Source organism: Oculina patagonica, chromosome 1 (genome assembly GCF_052425735.1).
Source record: "Oculina patagonica isolate OP01 chromosome 1, crgOcupat, whole genome shotgun sequence".
NCBI lineage: Eukaryota > Metazoa > Cnidaria > Anthozoa > Scleractinia > Oculinidae > Oculina > Oculina patagonica.
In genome coordinates, this window is record NC_135758.1 from 33,932,904 (window position 1) to 33,957,940 (window position 25,037).

General features: G+C 36.3%; 3 protein-coding genes across 7 annotated transcripts in view; 2 read left to right on the forward strand and 1 right to left on the reverse strand.

The window, feature by feature from the left end:
* Positions 1 to 7,894, forward strand: part of LOC144665910 (uncharacterized) — an 86,094-nt gene extending 78,200 nt beyond the window's left edge. Inside the window, exons 1-2 of one of the 2 annotated variants that reach the window (XM_078527196.1) lie at positions 6,734 to 6,880; positions 7,481 to 7,894. In XM_078527196.1, the coding sequence (XP_078383322.1) occupies positions 6,734 to 6,880; positions 7,481 to 7,660 (327 nt within the window). In that variant the 3' untranslated portion in view covers positions 7,661 to 7,894. Of the gene's footprint in view, positions 1 to 6,733; positions 6,881 to 7,480 lie in introns of those variants that run through there. The other variant, XM_078527202.1, reaches the window with a different exon arrangement.
* Positions 1 to 12,775, reverse strand: part of LOC144665818 (uncharacterized) — a 16,463-nt gene extending 3,688 nt beyond the window's left edge. Inside the window, exons 1-5 of one of the 4 annotated variants that reach the window (XM_078527118.1) lie at positions 12,613 to 12,775; positions 10,590 to 10,678; positions 6,502 to 6,581; positions 5,919 to 6,071; positions 3,575 to 3,617 (exon numbers count right to left, since the gene is read on the reverse strand). In XM_078527118.1, the coding sequence (XP_078383244.1) occupies positions 3,575 to 3,605 (31 nt within the window). In that variant the 5' untranslated portion in view covers positions 3,606 to 3,617; positions 5,919 to 6,071; positions 6,502 to 6,581; positions 10,590 to 10,678; positions 12,613 to 12,775. Of the gene's footprint in view, positions 1 to 179; positions 305 to 3,574; positions 3,618 to 5,918; positions 6,072 to 6,501; positions 6,629 to 10,589; positions 10,679 to 12,594 lie in introns of those variants that run through there. The other 3 variants (XM_078527117.1, XM_078527116.1, XM_078527119.1) reach the window with 3 other exon arrangements.
* An 18-nt stretch (positions 12,776 to 12,793) lies between these two features.
* On the forward strand, positions 12,794 to 13,967 carry LOC144665943 (uncharacterized). Its single transcript, XM_078527228.1, has 2 exons — positions 12,794 to 13,084; positions 13,247 to 13,967. Exons 1-2 carry the CDS (start codon positions 12,938 to 12,940, stop codon positions 13,418 to 13,420), a joined length of 321 nt encoding a protein of 106 aa, XP_078383354.1. The 5' UTR covers positions 12,794 to 12,937; the 3' UTR covers positions 13,421 to 13,967.
* The last annotated feature ends 11,070 nt before the right edge of the window (positions 13,968 to 25,037 follow it).

The following is a 25,037-nucleotide window of genomic DNA, read 5'->3' on the forward strand; positions in this document are numbered from 1 at the left end:
ATACATTGCTATTTTTCAGTTGTAATTACAGATTTCAATTCAGTTCTACAAACTCATGTCTGAGAAACGAAGAAAACTGATTTTAGTGCTTATTACGCTAAAGGAATCTTGGTTTATCGAATCCAAAAAGAGGCAAATAATAGCAACGAAGGGATAGAGTTCATGTATTGACTGCATACCTGACATCCTTTAACGTGTGCGGAGACTGCTCAGAAGATAACGATACAAAATGGCGTCGAGTTTCCAAGATACGAATTGTGTTTCGCTGCTGGTGAGCCTCTTTTAAATAGGGTATTTGTTTGATCAATGGCTGAAATCACATCAACAGATTTAGAAAGTGCTGCTTCAAAATACCGTTGGAAATTTTGATATACGGTTTGTCGATACACTGTTTGTTAAAAGGGACTTTCATTCAATATTTGCTTCAGTAACAACGTTTCCGCTCGTTGTTGATTTATGGTAATCCAAAACCAGCATTAATTGAAATAAAGGAATTGAAAACTCATTTTCTGAACTTTTTTCAAGAATTAATTTAAAAGTTTTATAGTGCTCTATTTTTCCATGACTAAAAGCAGTTTTTTCTCGCCTATTATTTTATTTTGAACTGCACAACAAAGGGTTCATAACCTGAGCGTTTACGTACACGAGGGATCGAACGGAACAGTCAAACTAAGTCAATATTGTAAATCCTATTTTCGCAGTTAACTTCCTTGAGCTGATCATGACAAACAAGAACTGAATCGAACATCCGCGATTAATTAAAGAACATTAACTTCCAGAGTACGTCTCCTTTCCCCTGTGACGTAGCAGTAATAATCCTGTATTAGGGGTACTTGGGGGGACCCTGAAAACCGCGACACCGCAAAATTAAAACAAACACCAACATCACCGCAAGAATGATTTGTTGAAACACCGTCACCGCAATAAACATTTTTATATCCCGTGATTTCAACGTTCTCAAGTGATGTAATATTTTTTTAAAACAATCTATATCATTACCTTAACAAATTTTTAAACAGCGTACATCTTCACCACGGAGATCCGAGTTACTTATCAATGAAACGGCTTAGGAATGGATGCCGGCTAAAGCTAAATAATATTTGACGTATTTTGTTACAAATTAAACATATGGTTTGTGTAAAGACGGATCGACGGAGATATTAGAACTAAATTTAGTTCTGACAAGTGTCAGACAAAAAATCGCAACACCGCAAATAATTTCGTTTCACCGAACACTAAAGATGCCTTTCAGTTAAGAGTGTTTCTGATGTCGCTTTGTCGCTCGTTTCCAACCCACCTGTTGTAGGGTTTCAGATCACTGCAACACCGCAAGATGGCCGGGGTTTTATTAACCGCAACACCGCAAACCCCCATGTCCCCCTCTGTATACATACCAACATATATGGTGATTCCATGTTTACAAAAGCTTAAGTGAAACGGCTAAAATCGATACATTTATCGATCTAACGAAATGAGAAAAACATTTCGTGTTACATATATTAATCAATCTAATGAAAAAAATATATTCTGCTTTTTATAAAGCTTGCGAAACCTAAAGGCAGTTGATGCTCATTTGCTGTCTAACCGATGCAATGCACATTTTTTTTGGAGTGTGCAAGAAAAGGTGTGATCGTAGACTACGTGCAGTCTCTCTCATTTCTATGTCCGCAGATCGTGAAGCGTGGGAGATCAGGCGAGGCGAGACGTGCGTGAATCAGCGCGATCCTCAACGGCCATTTTCCCACTCACGTTTTTTTTTCTAAACCGTTCTGAAATAAGTGGTAGGCAAGTTTACCCATGAAAAACATTATCTTTAAACATTTAACTGAATATATAACCCTTACGTGGGGATAAAAATCAAACTTCGGCTAAAAAAAATCGATTTTTTTGAAGGCGAGCTGAAACAACTTAAAAACGTTGGCTAACGCTTTCAAATTGCAGTCCATTTCCATCCGTTTAACAGTTTTAGTGCTCTAAAATAGCAGTTGTTAATAAAAATGGGCCTTCTAGATTTAAGTTTCCTTAATCTGTTAAAATCCGTGACACACATAGTCAATTTAACGGGTGACCACATTATTATTAGTTCTCCACTGCTAGAACATTTTCAAACAACGCATCTGTAACGAAGAATTTGTGGACTCAAAATACTGAATGTGTTACTGGTATAGTGACCACCTGGTTTGTTAGCAGTGAAGAATATATAGATAGTGTGTAGTATCGCTGAATACTTTTACTCGTCTTCCAGTATAAATAATACTGCAATGAAATAATCTCATACACTGTACAGAGAGTCTGCACTAAAATGTCAAATAAGAAAATTTAGTATCCAGCGTTTTTCTTTCCCAAAAATTAAACTATAAAATGTGTTTTGTTTGCGCAGACCGGACTGAGGAGAACTCAGAGGGCTACACAGGCCTAGCCTGTTTAACCAGTTTCCTCTGGCCTAGTGGCCTGAGTGAAGTTGGATAGCAGAATGTCACCACAAGCAAACGAATTTCAGACAAAAAGACACAAATTCCAAATTCCATTTAACTGTAATTAAACTGTAATTAAAAAGATATGTTAATTTTATGTAAACTATATTATTGTAATTTTAGCAATTTTTTTTGATCCCTTTTTCTTTGTAACTAATTTCATGTAAAGTTTGTGTGTTGTCAATAAAGTTCATTAAAAAAATATATATATTGGCGCTAACCTATACTTATGTGTACAGCTTAACAAGATACATTATGGATATGTTAAATAGACACAGTTTACTAAAGTTAGCTGCCTCTGTTAGCAGGTAAAAATCTTGTTTTCAGCGGGTAAAAACACATCCCATGACAAACTCGAATCACAGCTAAAAATAAATTATTATAAATCGACATTAGGAACTCCTGGAGTTCCTGGAGAGATGTAATAACGAAAACAAAATTACCGATTTACGACCGTCATTTATTTAATAAGAAATATATTTCCTTTTCAGGATAATTTCCTTTACATTCAAACTGTGTTCATAAGTCATAACTACACATTTTAAGTCCAAAACACCGATAGAATTGTCAAAATTAATAATAAAATAAAATCATGCACCGAATGATATGTTTATTATCATAGAAAATGGAAAAGCCCAATAGGAACTGAACATTGAAAAAAAGTCGAGTTCAAAAGCCGAAAGCAAAACGTGAAAAGCCTAAAAGCGGAAGTTATCTAATGTGATAGTTAGATAACACGAATATCAAATTTCAGTAATTTGACACTGAAAATAGAGTCAAGAATAACCTTGTTCAAGAAAACCAGGGCGTGAACACAAATTGTTTTCATCTATGATTGAAATCGGCGCGTTAATCTTATGAAAAGCCGAATGGATGTAGCCTAAAATGGAATACGGAACTTTTCTGACGAAATTGAAACATTGCAATTTATTTGTATGAAGTCATCGAATGTTGTTTGCATGTTTATGTTGTGAAAGAAAAGGAAGGCGTTACACCTTGCATAAATTCAACAAATCTCACAAAATAATTGCTGATGGCAAATATCTTTGTTATTCTAAGAATACATTTCGTAAACGGTTAAACTTTTATGCTTAACTTACCAGAAATCCGGCTGCATTTAACTGCATTCATCGGTTACACCGGCTGAAACGGAAATGTGTAAATAGTCAGCACTGACTACACTAATGATAATTTCTAAGAATGTCAGTTATTTACAAATCGAGACATGATGGAAACCGTGCTTGTTCAGCCTTATAAGACTTATTTAAAACTACAAGAGAAATACAACACGGCCAAAGCGATACATTAAGTAGATATTTCAGTTGCGGAACAACGATGGGCTAATATCAATCCCACTTTCGTTTTGATAGCCGAGATATCGTATTACGATCGGTCTGTTAAATACAGTATCGAATTTCGTAGTTTGCTTTTATTTTAGGGAGTTTGTTATAAGATTTTGTTAAACGTCAATTTGCAAAAACTAAAACAAATCACGTAACTAAGCCAACAATGACGTTTAAACTCAACGTGACTGACATTGATGACAAGACTTAACGATTTCAAGCCGTCAGCATTTAATAGGGAAATCACATAAATTAACAATGTAATGATGACGGGAAATTTACCGTTTTTTTGGAGTGAGTGACAACAAACAAAATCAGTCCAGTGAACTAAGTTCTTTGACGAATTTTTGACATTGAAAAACGCGAAATTAAAGGATAACGTAAGGTAGCAAATGTTGAATAAAAGTTATTTAAAGTTAAAAAACTTAGAAAATAAGGAAGGAACGATCTCGAAGAAGAAAAATAAAGGAAGTTGAATAAGCGTAATTATATTTAGAAATTGGTCCTGTAAAAGAATTTATTTTTTGCTTGTTACAGTCGTTACGTTACAGGGGGGAAATCAATGGAACGTCATGATTTCCCCCCAGAAGACCGACTTCATTAGTATTTAAGGCCGTGAGCTGCAAGATGGGTTACAGTCATTCAAATCAAATCGATGATACTATTTGGAACAAAGCAAAACGTTTACGAACAAATTTGTCCTGACAACATGAAAACTACAAACTCAGGTTAGTGTTTCAGACTGTTTTAATGTTTAAGGTTTTATATTTCAGTAAAATAACATTGTAATATAAATTGTTAATTGAGATTTGATTTTTTTTTTCTACGTTTAAAATGAATAGCTTCTTAAGTAATTTCGACATCAAACTTGTTAAGTGAGTAACACGGTCAAACAAAACTTAAAGCCGGGTTCTTCGACATGTTACGTTAAATGAACACTACCTGACTGTTTTATTTAGTTTTAGTCATTTCTTCTTTCTCGCGAAAAGTGAAAAACACATGTTACAATTTAGATGTTTAGTTTATCTTGTCGCTAGGTTTCGCATGTTCGCCATTTTTTTCTGCATGACTAAAGGGTCAGTCTCAATTGAGGTCTAACATCAAGCACTCATATGCTGAGAAAATCCAAATTAACCGGCTCTTGACGTATCACAAAATTATCTAAACGAACATTAAAAAAAATGTGCAACGAGCATTAAGGCCTATTAGTTGGTGATCGGTGAAAAGTGACTTATCTACTCTTCAAACTAATCGTTAACTGTTTTCACTAACTCTTTTATTCCAATCTTAACAGGTTTCTCTCAGCTCTGGATGGGTTCGTTGGGCATCTTATCAGTTATGCTGATGCTTACTGGCGGCTCTATGGCGGCCCCATCCCATGGCAGGGTTGGCCACGCTAACCAGACTCCCTCAGTCTCTAACATGAAGGAATGGATATATGCCTATACCCTTAAACTCTCAAAACTGATCGGCGAAACTCAGACAGATTTTGTAAGTTGAAAATATGCTTTAATGTCTATTGACTGTTAATTTGATAATTGCAACAACAACTTTATTTGTACTCAAATTTAAATTAAATTTTATAAACATTAGTATAACTAAACTTAAAATTAAATGAGTACATGGTTGCCCGGAATAACCATAACCACACTGAGCTCTGATAATTTGGGGTACTACAATGGCATTTCTTTGCTCAAGATGACTGTTTTCTTTATTTTCGCGATCTATTTTTTTTTAGAAGAAATTAGATGCTGGCTATATATTATGGTATATACACGGTCGATTTTCTTTCAAGTTGTATCAATTTTGTTTGTCTGTTCTGGCTCAAATTTTAACCACGAAGGGAGCTGCCTAGCTGAGAGACTTGGTGATAAGTAAAATTGCTAATGATCTTTCCTTATTGAAGTGATTATGCTGCTCTGAACAACTCCTTTTTTATATTTTGAAGAAACTCTGTAAATTGATACTAGATGATTTCTTAAAGGGTGTAACGTTACCCGTAGTTTTCATTTAAACTCCAGATTTAATATACCACTATCATGTTGCATGTACAGCACACAATAAACAATATCATATTTCTTATCGTACCTACTTATCTTACCTTGTATAGGCCCAAGATCGTCTCGGAGACAAAAATTACGACGAGTATATTCACAGAATTTCAGGACTACCTCGCCCTACATGGCACCAAGATCAAATGTCGGTAAGTTTTCCATGAAGTTTGCATTCATTCTTTGTAGACAGAGAACCCAGCCTGATGGAAATCAAAACAAATTGAAGCACTGGGTTAAATTCGTTGTTAAAAATCTTCAACTAACAAAATATAAAGTAAAAGGTTTTAAAGTAATATTTATTTGCAATGATCGCACGAACAGCTAATTTGTTGAAACTGGCGTTCAAAGAAGATGCATCGCCAACACATTAAAGGACAAGAAAAGAGTGATAAAATTTAACTTCCAAACTGACATATAAATCATGTTCACTGCTTATAACCTTATTTCCAGTATTTTGTCCTAATTCCAGGCTGTGAAGTAAGTTGATTTGAACCAAGAATTGCTTGTCAGTCACTAAACAACTTAAGAGTTTTCTAAGCTAATTCTTTTTACAATGTTTACGAAACTGATCGACCTACAGATAACTCAGTGTTTCAGAGCCATTGTTTTTCACAGAAATCTTAAACTTACCTGCAATTTGCAATTGTGTGACACAAATTTGGATAAAAATGCAAATTTTTGTCTGTAAAGCCTTTGAAGTGCAGTCGACCCTGAAAATTGAAGTAAATATGCAAACAAGAAAAGATTTCTTGGAATCACAGGAACTCTGAATTAAAGTGTTTCCGCCGCTCAATCAAATGAATCAAATCGCCCAATATAATTTTTCTTGTTTTCCTAATTTCAGGAAGAAGCGCTCCTCAAGATGGTTGTAGAACAACTCTTTCTCTTCAGAGGATTCATCGTGGAAATGAAAATCCACGAATCACAGAACAAAAGCAGCCTGTTCACGGCCAAATTTCAAGATATAGAAGCTGACATCAACTTTGTGATAGGCGACCTTCAACAAATGGTAAGTGAAGGAGCACGGAATTTTTAAACCTTGCTTCTTTTTCTTCATCGTATTATGACTGCAATATTGATCCCCTCTTTGGGTACCCGCGGACTTCGTGTTTGGTCACATTTTTTTTGCAAATCGTCGCTTGGATTTCTTTTAAGCAGTTCTTCGTTTTATGGATTGAAACTGCGTGGCGTTGTAGCCAGTGTCGTTCACAGCCGAATAAATATCTCACTTCAGCAACAAGCTGCATAAGTTTATGAAAAGAAAACAGTTGTTAAAATTAATAATTGTTTATTAGAAATGTTGCCGACAATGTTATGTTGTTCTGTTTGTTCAGTGTTTGATGTTTTTTACGACATTTATTTTCTTTAAAAGTTTACTTTTATAAGACACCACATTGCTCGAAGCTAAAATATTCTCTTCAATCTTGAGATCTTTTTTTCGCGGTAAACGTCACGTCTTCGATTTCTTCGGGAAAACGTATGAAGGGGCTCAATATTATTACTGTTCTGGTACTAGAAACTGTCCTCAGTTTAGAATTTATAAATTTGGAAAAATAGTGAAAGGCGTACTTCTCTTACCAATGGGTTACCTTAATTCTTTTCTACACAGCAAATGGTTCTTGGATATGGAAAAACACAACCAATTGGCTCTCCCCAGCCCACCCGCAAGCCAGCCACAACTCAGAAAGAACAGGACGAGTGGGAGCTGGGCGTACAGAAAGGGTTTCTAATGTGGCTTTTACCTGTGCAAGCTGAACTTCATCGGCAGATAACCACCATGGCCTCTTAATTCAACTGGCCGAACTTAATTTAAGGCCGATTGTTTTCGTACATTGTATCAATGAACCTATATCGTAGAGCTTTAAGTGCTCGTTGCATATTTTTGTATTTAACTGGATTAGACTGTAATCCTTGCTTCTCCGCAATAAACCACTGTGTCAGTGAAATTAAGCATGTTTTGTAAGTGAAAAGTCACAAAGAAAAAAACCCGAGAGAGTTAACTCGAGTAACTCGAGTGACTGTCCGAAGTCTCTGTCTTTTAATTAGTATTCCGCTCTGCATGTATTTGCATCGAGCACTCCTACGATTGTGAGAAAGCATTTACATTTTTCTTTGTATTTTTCAATACGTAAGAATATTTGTTACGTTATATTGAAGGCAATAATGTATATATAATTTACTTACTGCATGGCTATTTAGTGTATTGAATATAAACTGCGAATAAATGAATAAATAAAGAACGCTTGTTGAATGATAGATTGATGGATTGGTTGATTGATTGGTTGATATAGTGAATGATTGATTGTTTGATTGATTGATAGAATAGTCGTTTCATTGATTGATTGATCGACCGATTGTCAAGGAGTCGTATTGTCTGACTCCTCTGACTCCGTTATTACAATTATTGCACATTCTTCGGGCAGAGGTCCTCAATTCCAAATCGTCGAGGCTCTAGTGAGGAAATCATTTATTCTTTTATTTCTTCGAAAACCTTCGGAAACGATTTGGAGTTGTTCGCCACACCTTTGTTTTCGTTAATAACCTATTTTTGGGCGGTGACATAATCATTTCATAAAATGACGTAATAATGACGTCGTCCCTGAGTTGATGTCACTCTTGGTCACGCGTGGTCATTCGTTAATCTCGGCCAAATGATCATCAAATTCAGCGAAATATAAAAATAACCTCCTAAACAGTGAAAGAACATTTCAATGACACAGCAAATGCAAAAGAAGGTACGGATGGCTAAAAGTGGCGAAGATTGAGACAATTGCGATATGGGTTTTTGAAATGTTGTTGGGCTGAACAGTTTTCAAAGTAAATCTCGTTTGCTTGTAGCATTAAATTATAGTGCCCGGGAGACAAATTTGGTTGCAATGAAGCTATAGTTTTGTCATTTAGATCCAAGTAGTAATTTCTTTCCAAATAGTAAGTTTCATAGCGAGGTTTTGGCAAAACTTAATAAAATAAACTTCACTCAGCCGTGACAAAGTCCCTTTAATTTCAATCAATTAACTTCAGGCTTCACCGTCTTGCCCTCTGCTATCTTACCACCAAGCAGTCCTGTAATTTGGACTGAATCCATTTAAAAACTCGAACTAAAACTGCTGCTAAATATAAAACGAGGGGAGGGAAGTAGAACAGGCACCCGTGAACAATCTTTTTTAAATCTTTCCGTCCCCGTGATACCTGTCAACTAGTTACCGGCACTTTTTACTTACGTACTGTGCTTTAGGAAAGGTTAAGGTCAAGTCTGCTTCGAGCCTAGTGGCCCATACAGGCCGGAGCTTATCCCGGTTTCCGTAGCATTAAGCGACTAGGAGTATTGCTACTCCCCCCTGGATGGGATGCTAGTCCATCGCAGGGTTACCCCCCAGCAGTAAATTCGCCGGTACCCATTTATACACCTGGGTGGAGAGAGGCACTGTGAGAGTAAAGTGTCTTGCCCAAGAACACAACGCAGCGCCCCGGCCAGGCCTCGAACCCGGGCCGTTCGACTCAGAGGCGAGCGCACAAACCATTAGGCCACCGCGCCTCCCGCTTTAGGAAAGGGAGTGGAGAAAAGTTGAAATTAAAGACTTTTTAATTTTCCCCTTTAACTGTTCTGTAATTTTGTCCCGTATTCGTTCACTTCCCCAACAAGGCGTCTTTTATTCCCTTTAGCTTAATATTATTGTAATCACTTAAACCCAATTATTCAAATGCGTTTTTTCCGTTCAGCGTTCTTCTTACGACATCACTTGCCAGCCCTTCAGCTTGAGCTTCCTCGTACGACAGTCATCACGCACCAGGAAAGATCGTCTACTGATGCAGGCAATTAGCAGCTTATTAGTTGACAGAAAAATCATCTTAGAACTGTGGTTTCTTCCATGTAAAATATATCAAATCCGAAGGAACCATATAAGATTCAGATTTAGAAAGCCCAGCCTGTGTTAGCAGATTGCCTGAAAAGACTGAATGTGCAAGCTTTCAACATATTGTTAATTCGTAATAATTGGGTGTCTGTATTAAATTGAGCACTGGGTTCCGCTTTTCTTGTATTGCTGCATTGTATTCTAATTTCAAGCTAGATCGAGCGTGCTCCGCTCTTTGACTAAATTATGCCCTAATTAATAGTGAAGTATAGCTTCACAATTAATTAGTTAGTTATCAAAACATCCGCAACCTGAAAAACCGTTTTTGACTTTGACGTTAAAACAAACTCTTGAACATCCAAATTATCTAAACTCAGCAGGCAAAGTATAAAACGTTAATGTTCGAAGAAGCCATTAATAATTTCTGTAAACCAAAAATCAAATCAATTTTAACGTTACATTCGCACTTTTTTGAATCATGAAAAAGAGGCAAAGGAAAAAAAAAAAAGGCCAGCTAGCAAGGTCAAAGCGAAACATTAAGTACATGTATAATATTTCAGTTGCGGAACAACCGTGATGGGTTAATATCAATTCCACTTTCGTCTTAATAGCCGGGCGGGGTATCGTATTACGATCGGTCGGTTAAATATAGTATCAAATTTCGTAGTTTGCTGTTGTTTTAGGGAGTTTACTACAAGATTTTGTTGAACGATAATTCGCAAAAACTAAAAAATAAATCATATAACAAAACCAACAATGACGACTAAACTACAGGCAACTTTGACGGCATGACAAAATTTAGGCCGTCAGCATTTATAGGAGAAATCACATAAATTAAAATTGTAGTGATGATGGGAAATTTACCGCTTTACTGGAGCACGTCACCATACGCGCGGGAGTATGTCACAAAAAAACAAAAGTCCAGTAACTTTGTTCTTTGACACATTTTATTCCTGAAAAACGCAAAATAAAAAGGTAACGTAAGGTAGCAAATGTAGGATAAAAGTTATTTAAAGCTAAAAAAAACTTAGAAAATAAGGAAGGAAAGATCTCAAAGAAGGAAAATAGAGGAAGTTGAATAAGCGTGATTATATTTAGAAATGAGTCCCGTGGAAGACTTTATTTTTCGCTTGTTACAGGGAATAGGGGAAAATTAATAGAACGTATTTCCCTCCTGAATACTGACGACTTCAGTATTTAAGGAGCGGCAAGAAAAGGGGTAAGATCATTCAAACCAAATCGTAATACTATTGGGAAGAAAGGAAAAATCTTACGAACAAATTTGTCCTCTCAACATGAAGGCTACAAATACAGGTCAGTGTTTCAGAGTGTTTTAAGGTTTAAGGTGTTATATTTCAGTTAGATAACCGATTCAAATATAAATTGTTAATTGAGATTTGATTATGCTTCTGCGTTCACAATGAATAGCTTCGTAAGCAATTTCGATCTCAAACTTGTTAAGTAAGTAAGACGGTTAAACATAACTTAACACCGGGTTCATCAACATGTTAAGTTAACTGAACGCTACCTGACTGTTTTATTTAGTTTTAGTCATTTCGTCTTTCTCTCGCAACGTAAAAAAACGACATTTTACAATTTGGAAGTTAAGTTTATCTTGTTGCTAGGTTTCGTGTGTTCGCTATTTGTTCTGAATCACTGAAGGGGTACACTTAGATGATGAGAAAAACCACATTAACCGACTTTTGACGTAACGCAAAATTATCTTAACGAACATAAAGGAAATGTGCAACAAACGTTAAGGCTTATTAGCTGGTAATCAGCCAAAAGCGAATTATCTATTCTTCAACCTAACCGTTAATTGTTTTCATATATAAACCCACAGCTCTTTTATTCTAATTCTAACAGGTTGCTCTCAGCTCACAGTCGGTTCATTGTGCATCTTATCAGTTTTGCTGATGATTACTGGCGGCTCCATGGCGGCCCCTTCCCATGCCAGGGTTGGCCACGCTAACCAGGCTCCCTCAGTGCCTTACATGAAGGAATGGATATATGCCTATACACTTCAACTCTCAAAACTGGTTGGCGAAACTCAGGCAGACTTTGTAAGTTACAAATGAAAATATGATGTTATGTCTATCGAATCTTATATTGATAATTGCAACAACAACAACAACGTTAATTGTACTCAAACTTAGATTACATTTTACAAAAATCAGTTGAAATAAAATCAAAATGAGAACATGGCTGCCCGAAAAAAATATAACAGGCTAATTTACTGGGCAGCCATCCTTAATGATAACATTAATTTTTTTTATTAGGGAAAGGTGCTAAAACATAAACAAATTCAACAACACACAAACAAACACATAAATTGAAGTTTACCTGCAGATTCAGTGAAAATTTTAGTAAAAATTGATATTATATTTAACTTTTAAGATCCAAGTCTTAAAAATATCAATGGCCTTTCTTACTGTTTTACTGTTTTTTTTTTTGTTTTTTTTTGTTTTTTTACTGCAAGACATTTTTCGCTCAATTTGACTGTTTTCTTACTGTCGCAATCGATTCGTAAGACGAAATTATATGCTGGCTATAAATTAAGGTTTATACACGGTTTTGAACGACCGGTTTTATTCCCAGTTGTATAATTTTGTTTGTTTATTCTGCCTCAAACCTTAACCGCGAATGAAACTGCTGAGATGACTTGTCAAATTGCTTATGATCTTTCCTTATTAATGTGATTACGCTGCTGTTAATAACTCCTTTTAATATTTTGAAGAAACTGTGTAAATTGCTACTAGATGATCTCTTGAAAGGGTGTATCTGTAGTTTTCCCCTAAACTCCAGATTTAATATACACCTATCATATAATTTGTACAGCATACAATATACTGTATTATATTCAGCTTACCGTGCCCACTTATCTCACCTTGTTTAGGCCCTAGATCGTCTAGGAGACAAGAATTCCGACGAGTATCTTCACAGAATTCCAGGACTACCTCGTCCTACATGGCATCAGGACGAGATGTCGGTAGGTTTTCCGTGCTTTTTGGATGAAAATGCAAATTTTTGTCTGTAAGGCTTTTGAAGTGCATTCGACCCTGAAAATTGAAGTAAAAATGCAAACAAGAACAGATTTCTTGGAATCACAGGAACTCTGAATTCAAGTGTTTCCGCCACGCAATCAAGTGAATCAAATCGGCCGATTTTCATGATTCTTGTTTTCATAATTTCAGGAAGAAGCGCTTTTCAAAATGGTTGTTGAACAACTCTTCCTATTTAAAAGATTCACCGTGGAAATGAAAATCCATGAATCACAGAACAAGAGCAGCCAGTTCACAGCCAAATTTCAAGAGATAGAAGCTGAAATCAACTACGTGATAAGCGACATTCAACAAATGGTAAGTGAAGGAGCACCGAATTTTTAACATTGCTTCTTTTCTTGATCGTTTTATGAAGCAACATTATTACGTACTGTCCTAATTTAACCAACTGTCCTCAGTCTAGGCTTTGGCGTAATTCCCTTTATACCAACGGGATTTTTTAAATTCTTTTCTACACAGAAAATGGCTCTTGGATATGGAGCAACACAATCAACTGGCTCTCCCCAGCCCACACGCAAGCCAGCCACAACTCAGAAAGAACAGGACGAGTGGGAGCTGGGCGTACAGAAAGGGTTTCTAATGTGGCTTTTACCTGTGCAAGCTGAACTTCATCGGCAGATAACGACCGCTTAATTCAGCTGGCCGAGCTAAATATAATGCCGATTGTTTTCGTACATTGTATCAATGAACCGTATAACGTAGAGCTTTAAGTGCTCGTTGCATATTTTTGTATTAAACTGGATTAGATTGTAATCCTTGCTTCTCCGCAATAAACCACTGTGTCAGTGAAATTAAGTATGTTTTGTAAGTGAAAAGTCACAAAGAAATAAACCGAGAGAGTTACATACTTAAATTTGCATCTCGAGTAACTCGAGTAACTCGTGAAACTCGAGTAACTGTCCGTGCAATTAGTATTCCGCTCTGTATGTATTTGCATCGAGTACTGCTACGATTGTGCGAAACCATCTACATTTTTCTTTGTATTTGTTAATACTTAAGAATTTTTGTTACCTTATATTGAAGGCAATATATACACCTTATTCGATGGTTTAACATATAATACGCGCGGATATTTTGCGAGTTGCGTAGTATTTTTCCGAGCCCCGTAGGGGCGAGGGAAAATACGAGCAATGAGCAAAATGTCCGCTAGTATTATATGTTAAACCATCGAATAAGAGATTTATTATTCCACTAATTTTTCCACTTTGTTTGGACCAGTATTCCGTAAGTTTGTCCGCCCGTATTTTTGCCCTGTTCTACTGTGTAATAACGTGGCATATTTTGCGCGTTCTTTTGTCCTAATAATGTAAAATGGCGCAATGGTGGAATAATAATAAATAGTATATAATTTGCTCACTGCATGGTTATTTAGTGTATTAGATATATACTGCGAATAAATGAATAAATAAAAAACGCTTGTTGATTGATTGATTAATTGATTACTTGATTGATTGATTGATTGACTGATTGATTGATCGACCGATTTTCAAGGAGTCGTATTGTTTGACCATAGTTAGTAGACTATGGTCTGACTCCTCTGACTCTGTTATTACATTGCACATTCTTCGCGCAGGGGAACTGAATTCGAAATCGGCGAGGTTCCAGTGAGGAAATTATTTATTCTTCAAAATATTTGTATTTCTTCGAAAATCTTCAGAAACGATTTGAAGTTGTTCACCACACCTTTGTTATCGTCAATAGCCTATTTTTGGGCGATGACATGATATTATTTCATAAAATGACGTAATAGTGACGTCATTTGATGTTAAATCGGATCCCTGATTTATTCATTTATTTCACTCGTGGTCACGCCTGGTCATTCGTAAATCTCGGCTATGATCGTTTATCTTACAACATTTACCGTAAGTGGTTTAACACTCACAAAACTACCACGACTTAGCTTACATGTCGACGCTTAAATTACAATATTTATATTATATTTTCAAAACTTATATTAAATACTTATAATACGATACAATCCAATACAATCTTTTGAAGGAATCGTACTTTACGCTTTATGCTAGAGAGTACAATACATAGTTACTGACTACTTGCAAAATTGGTTCTGTTTTCAAGTGTATTATAAGTACCATACAATACAATACAATACAATAGTCGTTTAATGTGTCATACACTTAGCAATAAGGTGTGACATTGCAGAAATGTCACACCAGCTAGTTGACAGGTATTTCACCTAAATTAGTTAAGAAAAAATAAATAAAACTAATAAACAAACTGTTATTACAAAAGCTATAGAGCACTTTATCAACGGTGACGCAAACGAAAACCCAAGTTATATCTCTAGCGAATCACAAAAGACATAGAAAATTCACTGAACCAATCAAACTCGAGGCAAATACTTGTAGCCGGCGTGAAGCGCGGAAAAACCTGTGAGATTGAGCCATGTGGTGAGTTTGAGATTTTGGCTTTACTTCTAATCGGATGTGAAAGTGGCGCGAATTTTTTACAACCAATCGCTAAGAGTGGTAATGCAAAACCAAAGTAAACAGGAATTACTTTCGACACTCAAGTGAAAATTTTTAAATTGTGAATGAATCTTGCACTCGGCAGCAAAAGAAGACGAACACTCCGCAAAGTTCCGCAAGTGAGAACGTTTTTATTAGCAAAACGCGACTGGGGTAACCTCGCAAGGCTCCAAGATAACAGTGTCCAACCGCTCACCATCCTGATTTAGACATTAAAGGTCGTCTTTTGGTTTGAAAACTCACAACCATGATAATTCAATGTACAAAAAATACTGCATTTATTATGACTTAATCATCTTGTTCCCTGCTATCTTTACACCAAGCAGTCAATTGGACTGAATCCGTTCAAAAATTCGAAGTAAAGCTGCCGCTAAATGAAAACGAAGGGATCTCGGAGGGAAGTAGAAAAGGCACCCGTGAACAATCTTTTTTAAGTCTTTCCGTACCCGTGATACTTGTCCACTGGTCACAGGCCCTTTTTTACTTACGTACTGTGCTTTAGGAAAAGGAGTAGAGAAAAGTTTAAATTAAGGACTTTTTAATTTTCCCCTTTAACTGTTATGTAATTTTGTCTCGTTTTCGTTCTTTTCCCCAAAAAGGCGTCTTTAATTCCTTTTAGCTTAATATTATTGTAATCACTTAAACCCAATTATTTGAATCCGTTTTTCCGTTTAGCATTCTTCTTGCGTCATAACTTGCCAGCCTTTCAGCTTAAGCTTCCTTGTATGACAGTTGTCACGCACCAGGAAACACTATCTACTGATGAGGCCATTAGCTCATTGACTTCTGTAAGGGGGCTCTGTAACTATGCAAGGACCACTAGCAAATTGTTGCTGGATCTTGGTGTAGATCAGGATCAGCAGTAGACTTAATAAACAAACTTTAAGTGCAGGGCTGATCAAACAGCTAGGGAAAAATAGACGGAAGAAATAGACGGGATATAACTTGATTTTTTCTTATGTTTGTCAGTTTTATGCTATTTCTATCTTCTCAGTACCGTTATTTGTTTTGTTTTGTTTTCTTATTATCAGCCTATCACGTACCAGTTGTTCATCTTAGTTTATTTAAATTTTGTAACTGTTTGTTTTCATACTCACTTAGCATTGTATGCCCCTGATGAAGGTTGGTTTTGTTCAACCGAACTATTGGGCCAAAATAAATTTATAACATCAGTCCCTAGCTGTTTGATCTGCCCTGTATTTAAAGTTTGTTTAATTAGCTCATTAGCTGACAAAAAAAATCATCTTTCATGGTTGCTTCCATGTTAAATATAATATATTATTAAGATTTCAAACTTAATTAGAAAGCTGAGCCTGTGTTAACAGATTCCCTGCATGAGGAGAAATGTGCAGGCTTTCAACATATTGTTATCTCGTAATAATTGGCCATGGGTGTCTGTATTGTCTGTATTTAAGTGAGCACTGGGTTCCGCTTTTCTTGTATTTCTGCCTTGTATTACAATTTCAAGCTTGATCGAGCGTGCTCCGCTCATTGATAAAGACAAAGCAACATATATTCGAGAAGCAATGCTTTACAATTAACCAGTTAGTTAGTCAAAGCATCCGCAAACTGTAAAACCTATTATGTCTTCTGTTTTTGATGTTAAAATAACATGTTTTACATCCAGATAGATTATCTCTACTAGCAAGCAAAGGACGATTACTTCAGTGTTCGAAAAGGGATAAATTGATAATTTTCGCAAACCAAAAAACAAACCAACGTTTATACATTCGTGTTTGTCTGAATCATGAAAAAGTGGCATAGAAAAAAATGTTAGCCAAAAATGGTCTGATATTCTTATAGGATCTATAAAACTATCAGAGACATGAACATACACGAACTAAAATTAACGTAGAAACCAAATTGAAAATTCTCGACAGCACAATGAAATCAGTGAAACGTTTGACAGTCTTTGTTTATAAGTTTTACAATTTGCATTTGCAGTCACGCCGTCTTAAACTCTACCTCAATTCAAACTCCCTCTCTGTGTCTTGTGTGAATTAAATATCAATCCACAAAATTTCGCCCTCCTAGCCAAATCAAATGAAGGCAAATCAAAGCTTAGGTATTCAAGTCTATTCATATAACAGAGGAAGTATTTAATGTTTTAAGGATTGTGAGATGAGATCTGTAACATGCTTTTTTTGTCATATTACAGGATCAACGACAAATTCTTGGGACAGAACACAATGCCTTTGACAATGCAAAATGAAATCAGAATTTTTAAGGAGCCAATGAAATAAACCGACAGATTTGCATTGAATCAGTGCATTTATTAATCCGTACTGTTTTAATTTTAGATTATGGCGAGCTCGAAAGCATCAATTATTACCGGCCTTATGCAAATTCCGACACACAGGAACGTTATGTTATTGTAATGATATTAAACAAAAGACACAAATATTTACTTATTAGGTTTCCGCAATGAGACTGATTCAAGGCTAACCAAGGTTAACGATTGCCGCTTTATACGTAAATAGGGGCGTTCATTGCTTAAACGACGAAAATTAGCGTGCTATTAAAAATAAAGTTTGTATCTCTGTTTTAATTTGTGTCTCCCGGCTTCCTCTTCCGAAAACTTTATGAGCAAGTATCTTTTTTGAAACAAATTACTGCAACATGCCGGTGATATTAGTTGTATTGTTTGGTTTACAGGGAAATTGAATATGTTAAGCTCATTGAATAAACCAGTTATATCCGGTTAGTTCGAGAACTGACTTGTTTTTTACTCAAATTTGTTTCAAAATTTGTGTGTTTGTTTAAATTTTACTTGTTATAAACTTCAGTTGGTCTTCCTTTCCGCAATAAGTGATATGTTTTGTTCTGTTAAAGAGGGTACGGGGAGCCAATCAAAACCGACTACACCTAACACCTACACGAAAAAGTGATGAAAAGAGGTCATCCCTGCTTAGTTGAATTGAGGAAGATATTACGAGAATAAAATCATGAAATAGTGCAAAACTGCTGATGTTGCATAAGAAAAAAGTCCCTTTCGTACGAGCGGAATTCAGTAGGAGGACTTTTGTTAAACAGGTCCCCTATTTCCAAAATTTAGAAACATGACTGAGCAGGATTTCCTTTCGAGAGAACTTAACTTCAATAAAAAGGGATTGATGAAATGGGACTTTCTCACTTTGAATTGGGCAGTACAGGATAAGAAATCTAGAATACTGAGCTCATCGACAGAACACTTTGCTACAAAGTTGGACATATTGAATTTCACTGGCAATCACTAACATGTCTGCAACAGGTAAGCCAGTTGATTTGTTTCACGTGTATTGACAAAACATTGACAGTGTTTTAGTCTTAAGGAATTTCTAGTTCTCTACTTGACGCTCGTTAAACTATTTCAATGAGGGGACCGTGACTTCTGCCGGATCAGTCTCGAAATCTCGCTCGATTCGGCATATTTCGTTGACTTCGTTTTATACATGATTATCAGTAGTTGTAAAACGTAAAAGAAATAGGAACATAAAAAAATTATTTAGTTAACAACATAACACGCAGGAGATCTTAAGTTATATAAAGTGTACAGAAACGTGTCGCCGAATTGGAAGAAATTTTGAAAGTTGTTTTTTGACGAGCGAGAAAAACCGGAGCCCGGCGATTAAAACCCTGCATCGGTGTAAGGGGCGAGTATTAATTACACGTATCAATTATCTATAAGTGACAAACGACTGACGGTTATTTTTCTACGTTGATTTAATTTACAGGATGTAAAAGTGTCGGCATTTACTACTTGTAAATTATAAAGGCGTAATAACAATATTCTACACAAAAACAATATTCTACACAAACAATTTGTCTGTTTTTAGCGGAAATTTGACAGATATATCGTGATCTGTTTTACATGTGAAAAATACTTGAAATCGGCCATTATATGGCAGGTTTCACATAAGCATGATACGTTCTTTCGTTAAATTGGTTGTTTTAAATTTCTGTCAGCCCGAATTCAATACATAAGTCTTATTAACCATGCGCGCGGGCCGTACTGGGCGAATATTGGCACGAGGTCTTGACAGTACGGATCGAGCGCAGCGTGGTCCGTACAAAAAAGACCGAGGGCCAATATTCGCCCAGTACGGTCCCGAGCAAGCTTAATTAATAAGAGATTTATTACACGACTGGAAACTTTGTGTAGTGAGAATTGCTATCAGGTAGATGTCCTGGAAAACTATGTGCGGCAAAACTTTTCCGCGCGCTATTAAAAAAAAAGTTATAATTATTTCTGTGTTTAAGCTCATTTCATTTTCAAAGCAATAAAAACTCCGAAAAAATCTTGCAAAAAAAAATCTTGCAAAAATCTTGCGCTAAATCGCGCTTGAATTAGCGCGGGATCATCCGGGACAAAACCCGGTCCGATACTTGGAAAATATCGGCCCTCGCGGGACCGGAAATAAAGTAATCTGATTGGCTGATTCAGTTATTTGCCCTCGGACCGCCTTAGTCGTGTCATAAAACACGGTTGTACTCCAGCATAGTGCTCAAACGCATTGCGCGCGCACAGTGCCCGGCAATACTACCGCTGCTAAATTAAAGGTCTCAACTAAAAAGAACATGCAAACCATTCTCCACTTTCAAGCCAAAACTTGAAACATTCACTGAAAAACTAAAGCTTTGTAATCCGGATATACAAAAAGAGTTAAAAAATTGTTATTCCTCAGCTTTATCGCGTCGGATTTTGGTTAGTTACTATAGATTTGTCGTAACTTTTTTGTTTATAACTGAATTTGACGCACGCATATCGTGTTTGAAAGGCAACAAAAACCCACCATGTACTTTCCGTTATACCAAGCGGGTACCATGTTGTATATTTAACAATTTTGTTGTAATAACAAATGTCTAATATCTGTATTTTCATTTTCAGAAACCTCGTTGTTTATATTTTTGTTTCTCGGACTCGCCCTGTATTCTTGTGGGGCTCCTAGTCACAAGCAGCTGAAGGCAAGGAGATCAGATCTGTTCTTGAATATGGTCTATATTTGCGATGATGATCCAAAATTGGTTCGGTTAGTCTCAGAAACGAAAATGGCCTATGTAAGTATCGATAAAGTTTTTTATATGTTGTATTTTTTTTTTCACTATCGTTGTGAAAATCCGCGCCCGCGCAGAACGATTCTAGCAATGTTTTCCTGGTAACGTAATTACTAATAGAGCTTACACGTCTCTGGCCAATTAAACGTAATGGTTTAGTTCTTTTTCCTACCATAATCATACATTTTTTTTAACTAAAAAAGAAACCTCCCAACCTCTTCATATCTGACAATCTTGAGGTCGATTTGTTAAGGTCATTGCCCTGAAATAGAACTGAACACAATTTTTTAACCAAACTTCGCCTACTGGTTTATTACGTTAAGGGAACTTAAATTTTGAAATAAAAAAGGGGGGTCACCAGATTCGTTTAGTAGCAGGAAGACCTTGTATATTCCATATAATTCCTTTAAAATTCCTCTACGAGTACTAGCAAAGTACACGTTTTTAGCGATAATTTATTTTTCAAACACAAGAATTGATCTGTTTTCATTTTACAGAAAGAATTTGATCACTTCACCCAAAATATGAGAAAAAATTGATAGGTCACCAGACTCGTTTACGAGAAAGCGACACTTTACTTCTCTCGCGGGCTAAGCCACATAGAAAAAGCCGCCATTTTGTTTATGTGCGCGCGCGCTCGCGCGCGCTTATAACGCGTAAAATTCTGCGCAGTAAGGATGCGCAATGCAATACAGGGCAATGACCTTAACTAGTCGTATAGTAGTCGCAAAGGAAATAATGATACACATGGTTATCATAAATGTCTAGGACCTTAGCTAGCAAGAGGCAAGACGAGGCACTTCCCTCGTCTTGATTTTAACGTAAATTTAAAAAAAAAAAACCTACGGTTAAGTGGGAAAATAACCCCCGGTTGAATACAATTGATTTTTCCATGTAGAAATACCTCATGAAAAATGCTTTTATAGTGTCTCAGAGCTTCTAGATTTCAAAATTTTCCTTCCAGGCCCCACTAGCGGCTCGTGCCTTCGACACTCACAACTTTTGTCCCCTCTATGTCAAAAGACTGGTTACGGCCCTGATATCTATCAGTAAAGAATGACATTCATTGGCTCCAAGAATTCATTAATTGTTTCATAAGGAAGGTTGTTAGTGACATGACATGTTAAATTAACGGCCACTTTGATTATTTTTAGGCAAAAGAGCACTTTGGGGATGCTACAGAATCAAGAGAGGTTACCATTAAAGGCGTGGAACTGCTGGATAATTATCAGACGATCCCAGTAAGCTTGCAATCAAAATTTTAATTAGTTTCATCAAATGCAAATCTTGTTTTCCTTTACGTAGTGGCGTTTCAAGTCTAACCTGGACGGATATTTAATTTTTTTACATTTATTGTCGCTTTATTTGGGCTTTCTTGAAATGCATTCTATCCATCCAAGAGACTACCTACGTAATGACTGTTTTAAGCAAGCGCTACGTTCGCCGTTATCTTGTGACATATTCTATATTTAAAAGTCATCTTGGGCCGGCTACCTTGACTCGCGCTCAGAATAAAAAAAAAACGGTATTATTAGCAGCAAACCCTTTTCATTGTAGTAAAAGACAAAATCATTTGTAAACTAGTATTGTTACTTAGTAACAAGAGTTCACAGGCTGGGTCAGTTCTCGGGGACCTTATTTTGACTGAGAATGACTCAATTAATTGTCAAATTGGCTGAATTTATTTTTTTAGAGAGGTGCATTGTTGAGTTATATAAGCACTTGGAAATTTTTAAGAACATTCGAGATGTGCGAGAAGCACTCTGCTGCGTCTCGTGCTTCTCTATGCACTTCTCTCGTGTTCTTAAATATTCCCGCGTGCTTATTTAACTCAACAATGCACTCGGGTGCGTTTTTAAAATTTTTTATTAAATTGTGTCTGCGGCTTTTTTTTAATAGTAAATTCCTATACCAATTCATCGACGTCGTTTCTGATTTATGTATGTATTTTTTTACTTTTAGTTGCACACGTTTGTATCCAAAGCATACAAACAACTCTCTATATTTCACTCAATCTTCCAAGACATTTTATTTCAATGGTCCCGGAGTCAAGAGGAGAAAAAACAAATGGTAAAGAAGTTGGAAGTTATAGTGAACAGCATTGACAAACTGAAAACCTACATGGCAACTGCGGTAAGAGAACATTATTATGATAGTTTTATGTCCACACTTTTATTGCCTGTTAAGAGGGTCTCAATGGGGTTGACCGTTTGTCGTAAAACGGTCAAAAATTTAGCCGTTAGGCGTAAAAATTGGAAAATTTTAACCGTTAGCCGTAAAATATCGGTCAGTGATTAATTTTTAACTTTAAAAACATTGGAAATTAATTCTTAACGTTTGTTTATCGTTATGGAAATAATTAATCGTTAGCCGTAAAAAAGCCAAAATTTTAACCGTTAACCATAAAAGCCAACACCCCATTGAGACCCTCTGTTAATTACGAGTAAAATCAATCAGTAGAACATAGCTGACCAAGGGGCTTCAAATTGTCCAAACTTCGTGCCGAAAGAATTTTCAGCTTTTGAATAAAAGTTTTTGGAAGGAAAGGTTTCATTTCGTCTTGTTAAACGCGAGCGTTCGATGATCAGATGGCAGAAAGTTCTTTTCGTAAAAGCTGCATTTTTTGCGGTCAGATTTCATCTGAATATTTTCTAACTTTTTATGATTTTATTGTTTCTTTTCACAAAACAACGCACGTGCAAAATTCTTTCAACGCGCAAAAGTATTGAAGCGCCATGTTGCTAAATTAAGACATGCCAAAGAAAAGTGTGAAGTTATTCAAATGTTTTTATGTTTGTTCTTTTGTCAGGCCTTATTTTGTCGCCAGTCTCTTCCTGAAGTCAAACAGTTCCACGCAAGAACAATTTGGACCAAGTCCGCATTGCACCAGAAGACCTGGGTACTTGGAGTCTTAAGAGAATTTGAAAATAGCATGTTGTACTTACAGCCTGCGTTCAAAATGTACTCAAAGGAATGAATTATAGAAAGATAAATGATTTTTGTACACTGTATCAGTGAGTTTAAAGTAGAGTTTGTAATAGCTCGTCGTTTTTCAAAATTAACGTTATGAATAACTCTCGCTGGAGTTTCGTGTCCGCTTGCTTTTAATAAAAGCTATAGGTTTATTTATTTATTAGTTAACTTATTTATTTTTGTAAATTAAAGCCATAGGATTTTGCATTCGATAAGAAATATCAAATTTTATATCATATATTTAATATTAATGTTTGTAATTAATTAAAAATGGCGCACATGAAAATTTAAAGAGGAGTATTTATGAAATAAAAATAATAAACCTTTGCCAGTAAGAATTAGCAGTGATGTCAAGCAGGTGACTTGCATGTACTAAGTACAACAGTTAGTGTCATTTTTACATGATATTTATAATAAAATACGTAAATACCAGCTGTTGAATTGACTGAACATGTTTCAATATTTTAAAGTCCATTGGGCGCAGAGGTGCTATGGGAAAAACCCTGTCAAAATTAGTTGCTTTTGAATTTTCTCCAATTTTTTCTAATAATATTTTGTTTTACTTATCCCTTGGCATTTTTAAGGGGAGACCGGCCGGTAATTAGGCATCTGGCGACCATGCAGAAAAGACCGAAAAATAAACTGGCAAACTATCTCCAAATAGGATATCGTCGCGACATGTACTCATGGAAAAGAGAATTTGCAATTCAAGTAAAGACTTAGTTTTAAGCTACATTCTTTTATATGGCAAGAAGATTTTTTATGATAAACTGAGTTCTCTGATAGGCTGTAACACGGTCAGGATTTTGAAATACGGACCGTTTCCTTGTCAATGTCCGTCCTCATTAAAATCTGTAGTCTTATATGAGATAAATAATTTATTGATAAACTGGTCTTAAAATTTACAATAGATATCTCTTCTCTCTCTCTCTTTGCCATCTTGCCTCCTAAGGGGAGCATGGGGCGTCCACCATGGCATTCCTTCGGACTCTATTTGACGCAATTTTTTTAGCCTTTAGCCAAGACATGTTCTTTACTTTCAGCTCCTCTAGTGTGCAGCACCTCCATGACCAACTTGTTCCCAGGACTTTTCCAAATTGCAAGGGGAAAGCCCTGGGAACGAGGTTGCTCCATGACTCCTAAGGTCGACATCTCTTCTTGGAACCCTGGGGGTGCCATTCAAAAGGCAGCCCTTAGGTGATGTTGTTCATATTCTTACGGAGTGGGTATCCAATCCACGTCCACGTCCCACTCTTGACGGTGTCTCTACGCGGCTTTGACCAGTTATCTCCCAGACCTCTTCATTTACCCAGGCACTTCGTTTTGACCATCGGACGTTGAGAATCTTCAGCAAACATTTATTGATGAAGGTGCGCAGCTTCTCAGTCAATGCCTTAGTTGATCTCCACGTCCCTGAGCCATACAAAAGGACAGAGTTAACATTCCTGTTGAAGATCCTGAGTTTTGTTCCTAACCCAGAGGCATTTGCTTTCGAAATTGACATAGCATTGAAAACATCATTTGTGTAATTTGCGGCCTCTTTCCCTAGTCTTCTGTATGGTGATGTTGAGTCCCACCTGTCTACTAACTCGATCCCCTTAAAATTTCTTCTTTGTCGTTCATATCAGCCAGCCGTTATGTAAGTAGAGACGATTCTTCGATAAAATCCAGATCTTCCAGCCGATGGCTCAGTGTCCGACACCCAGTCAAGCACAGTAAGAAAGTCAGCAGAGCAGGAAAGAGAGTAATTAATCAGG

Coding starts and splice junctions, on each gene's coding strand:
- LOC144665943 (XM_078527228.1), top strand. CDS start 12,938: ATGGTTGTTGAACAACTCTTCCTATTTAAAAGATTCACCGTGGAAATG. Junction 13,085..13,246: donor TAAGCGACATTCAACAAATG/GTAAGTGAAGGA, acceptor TTTTCTACACAG/AAAATGGCTCTTGGATATGG.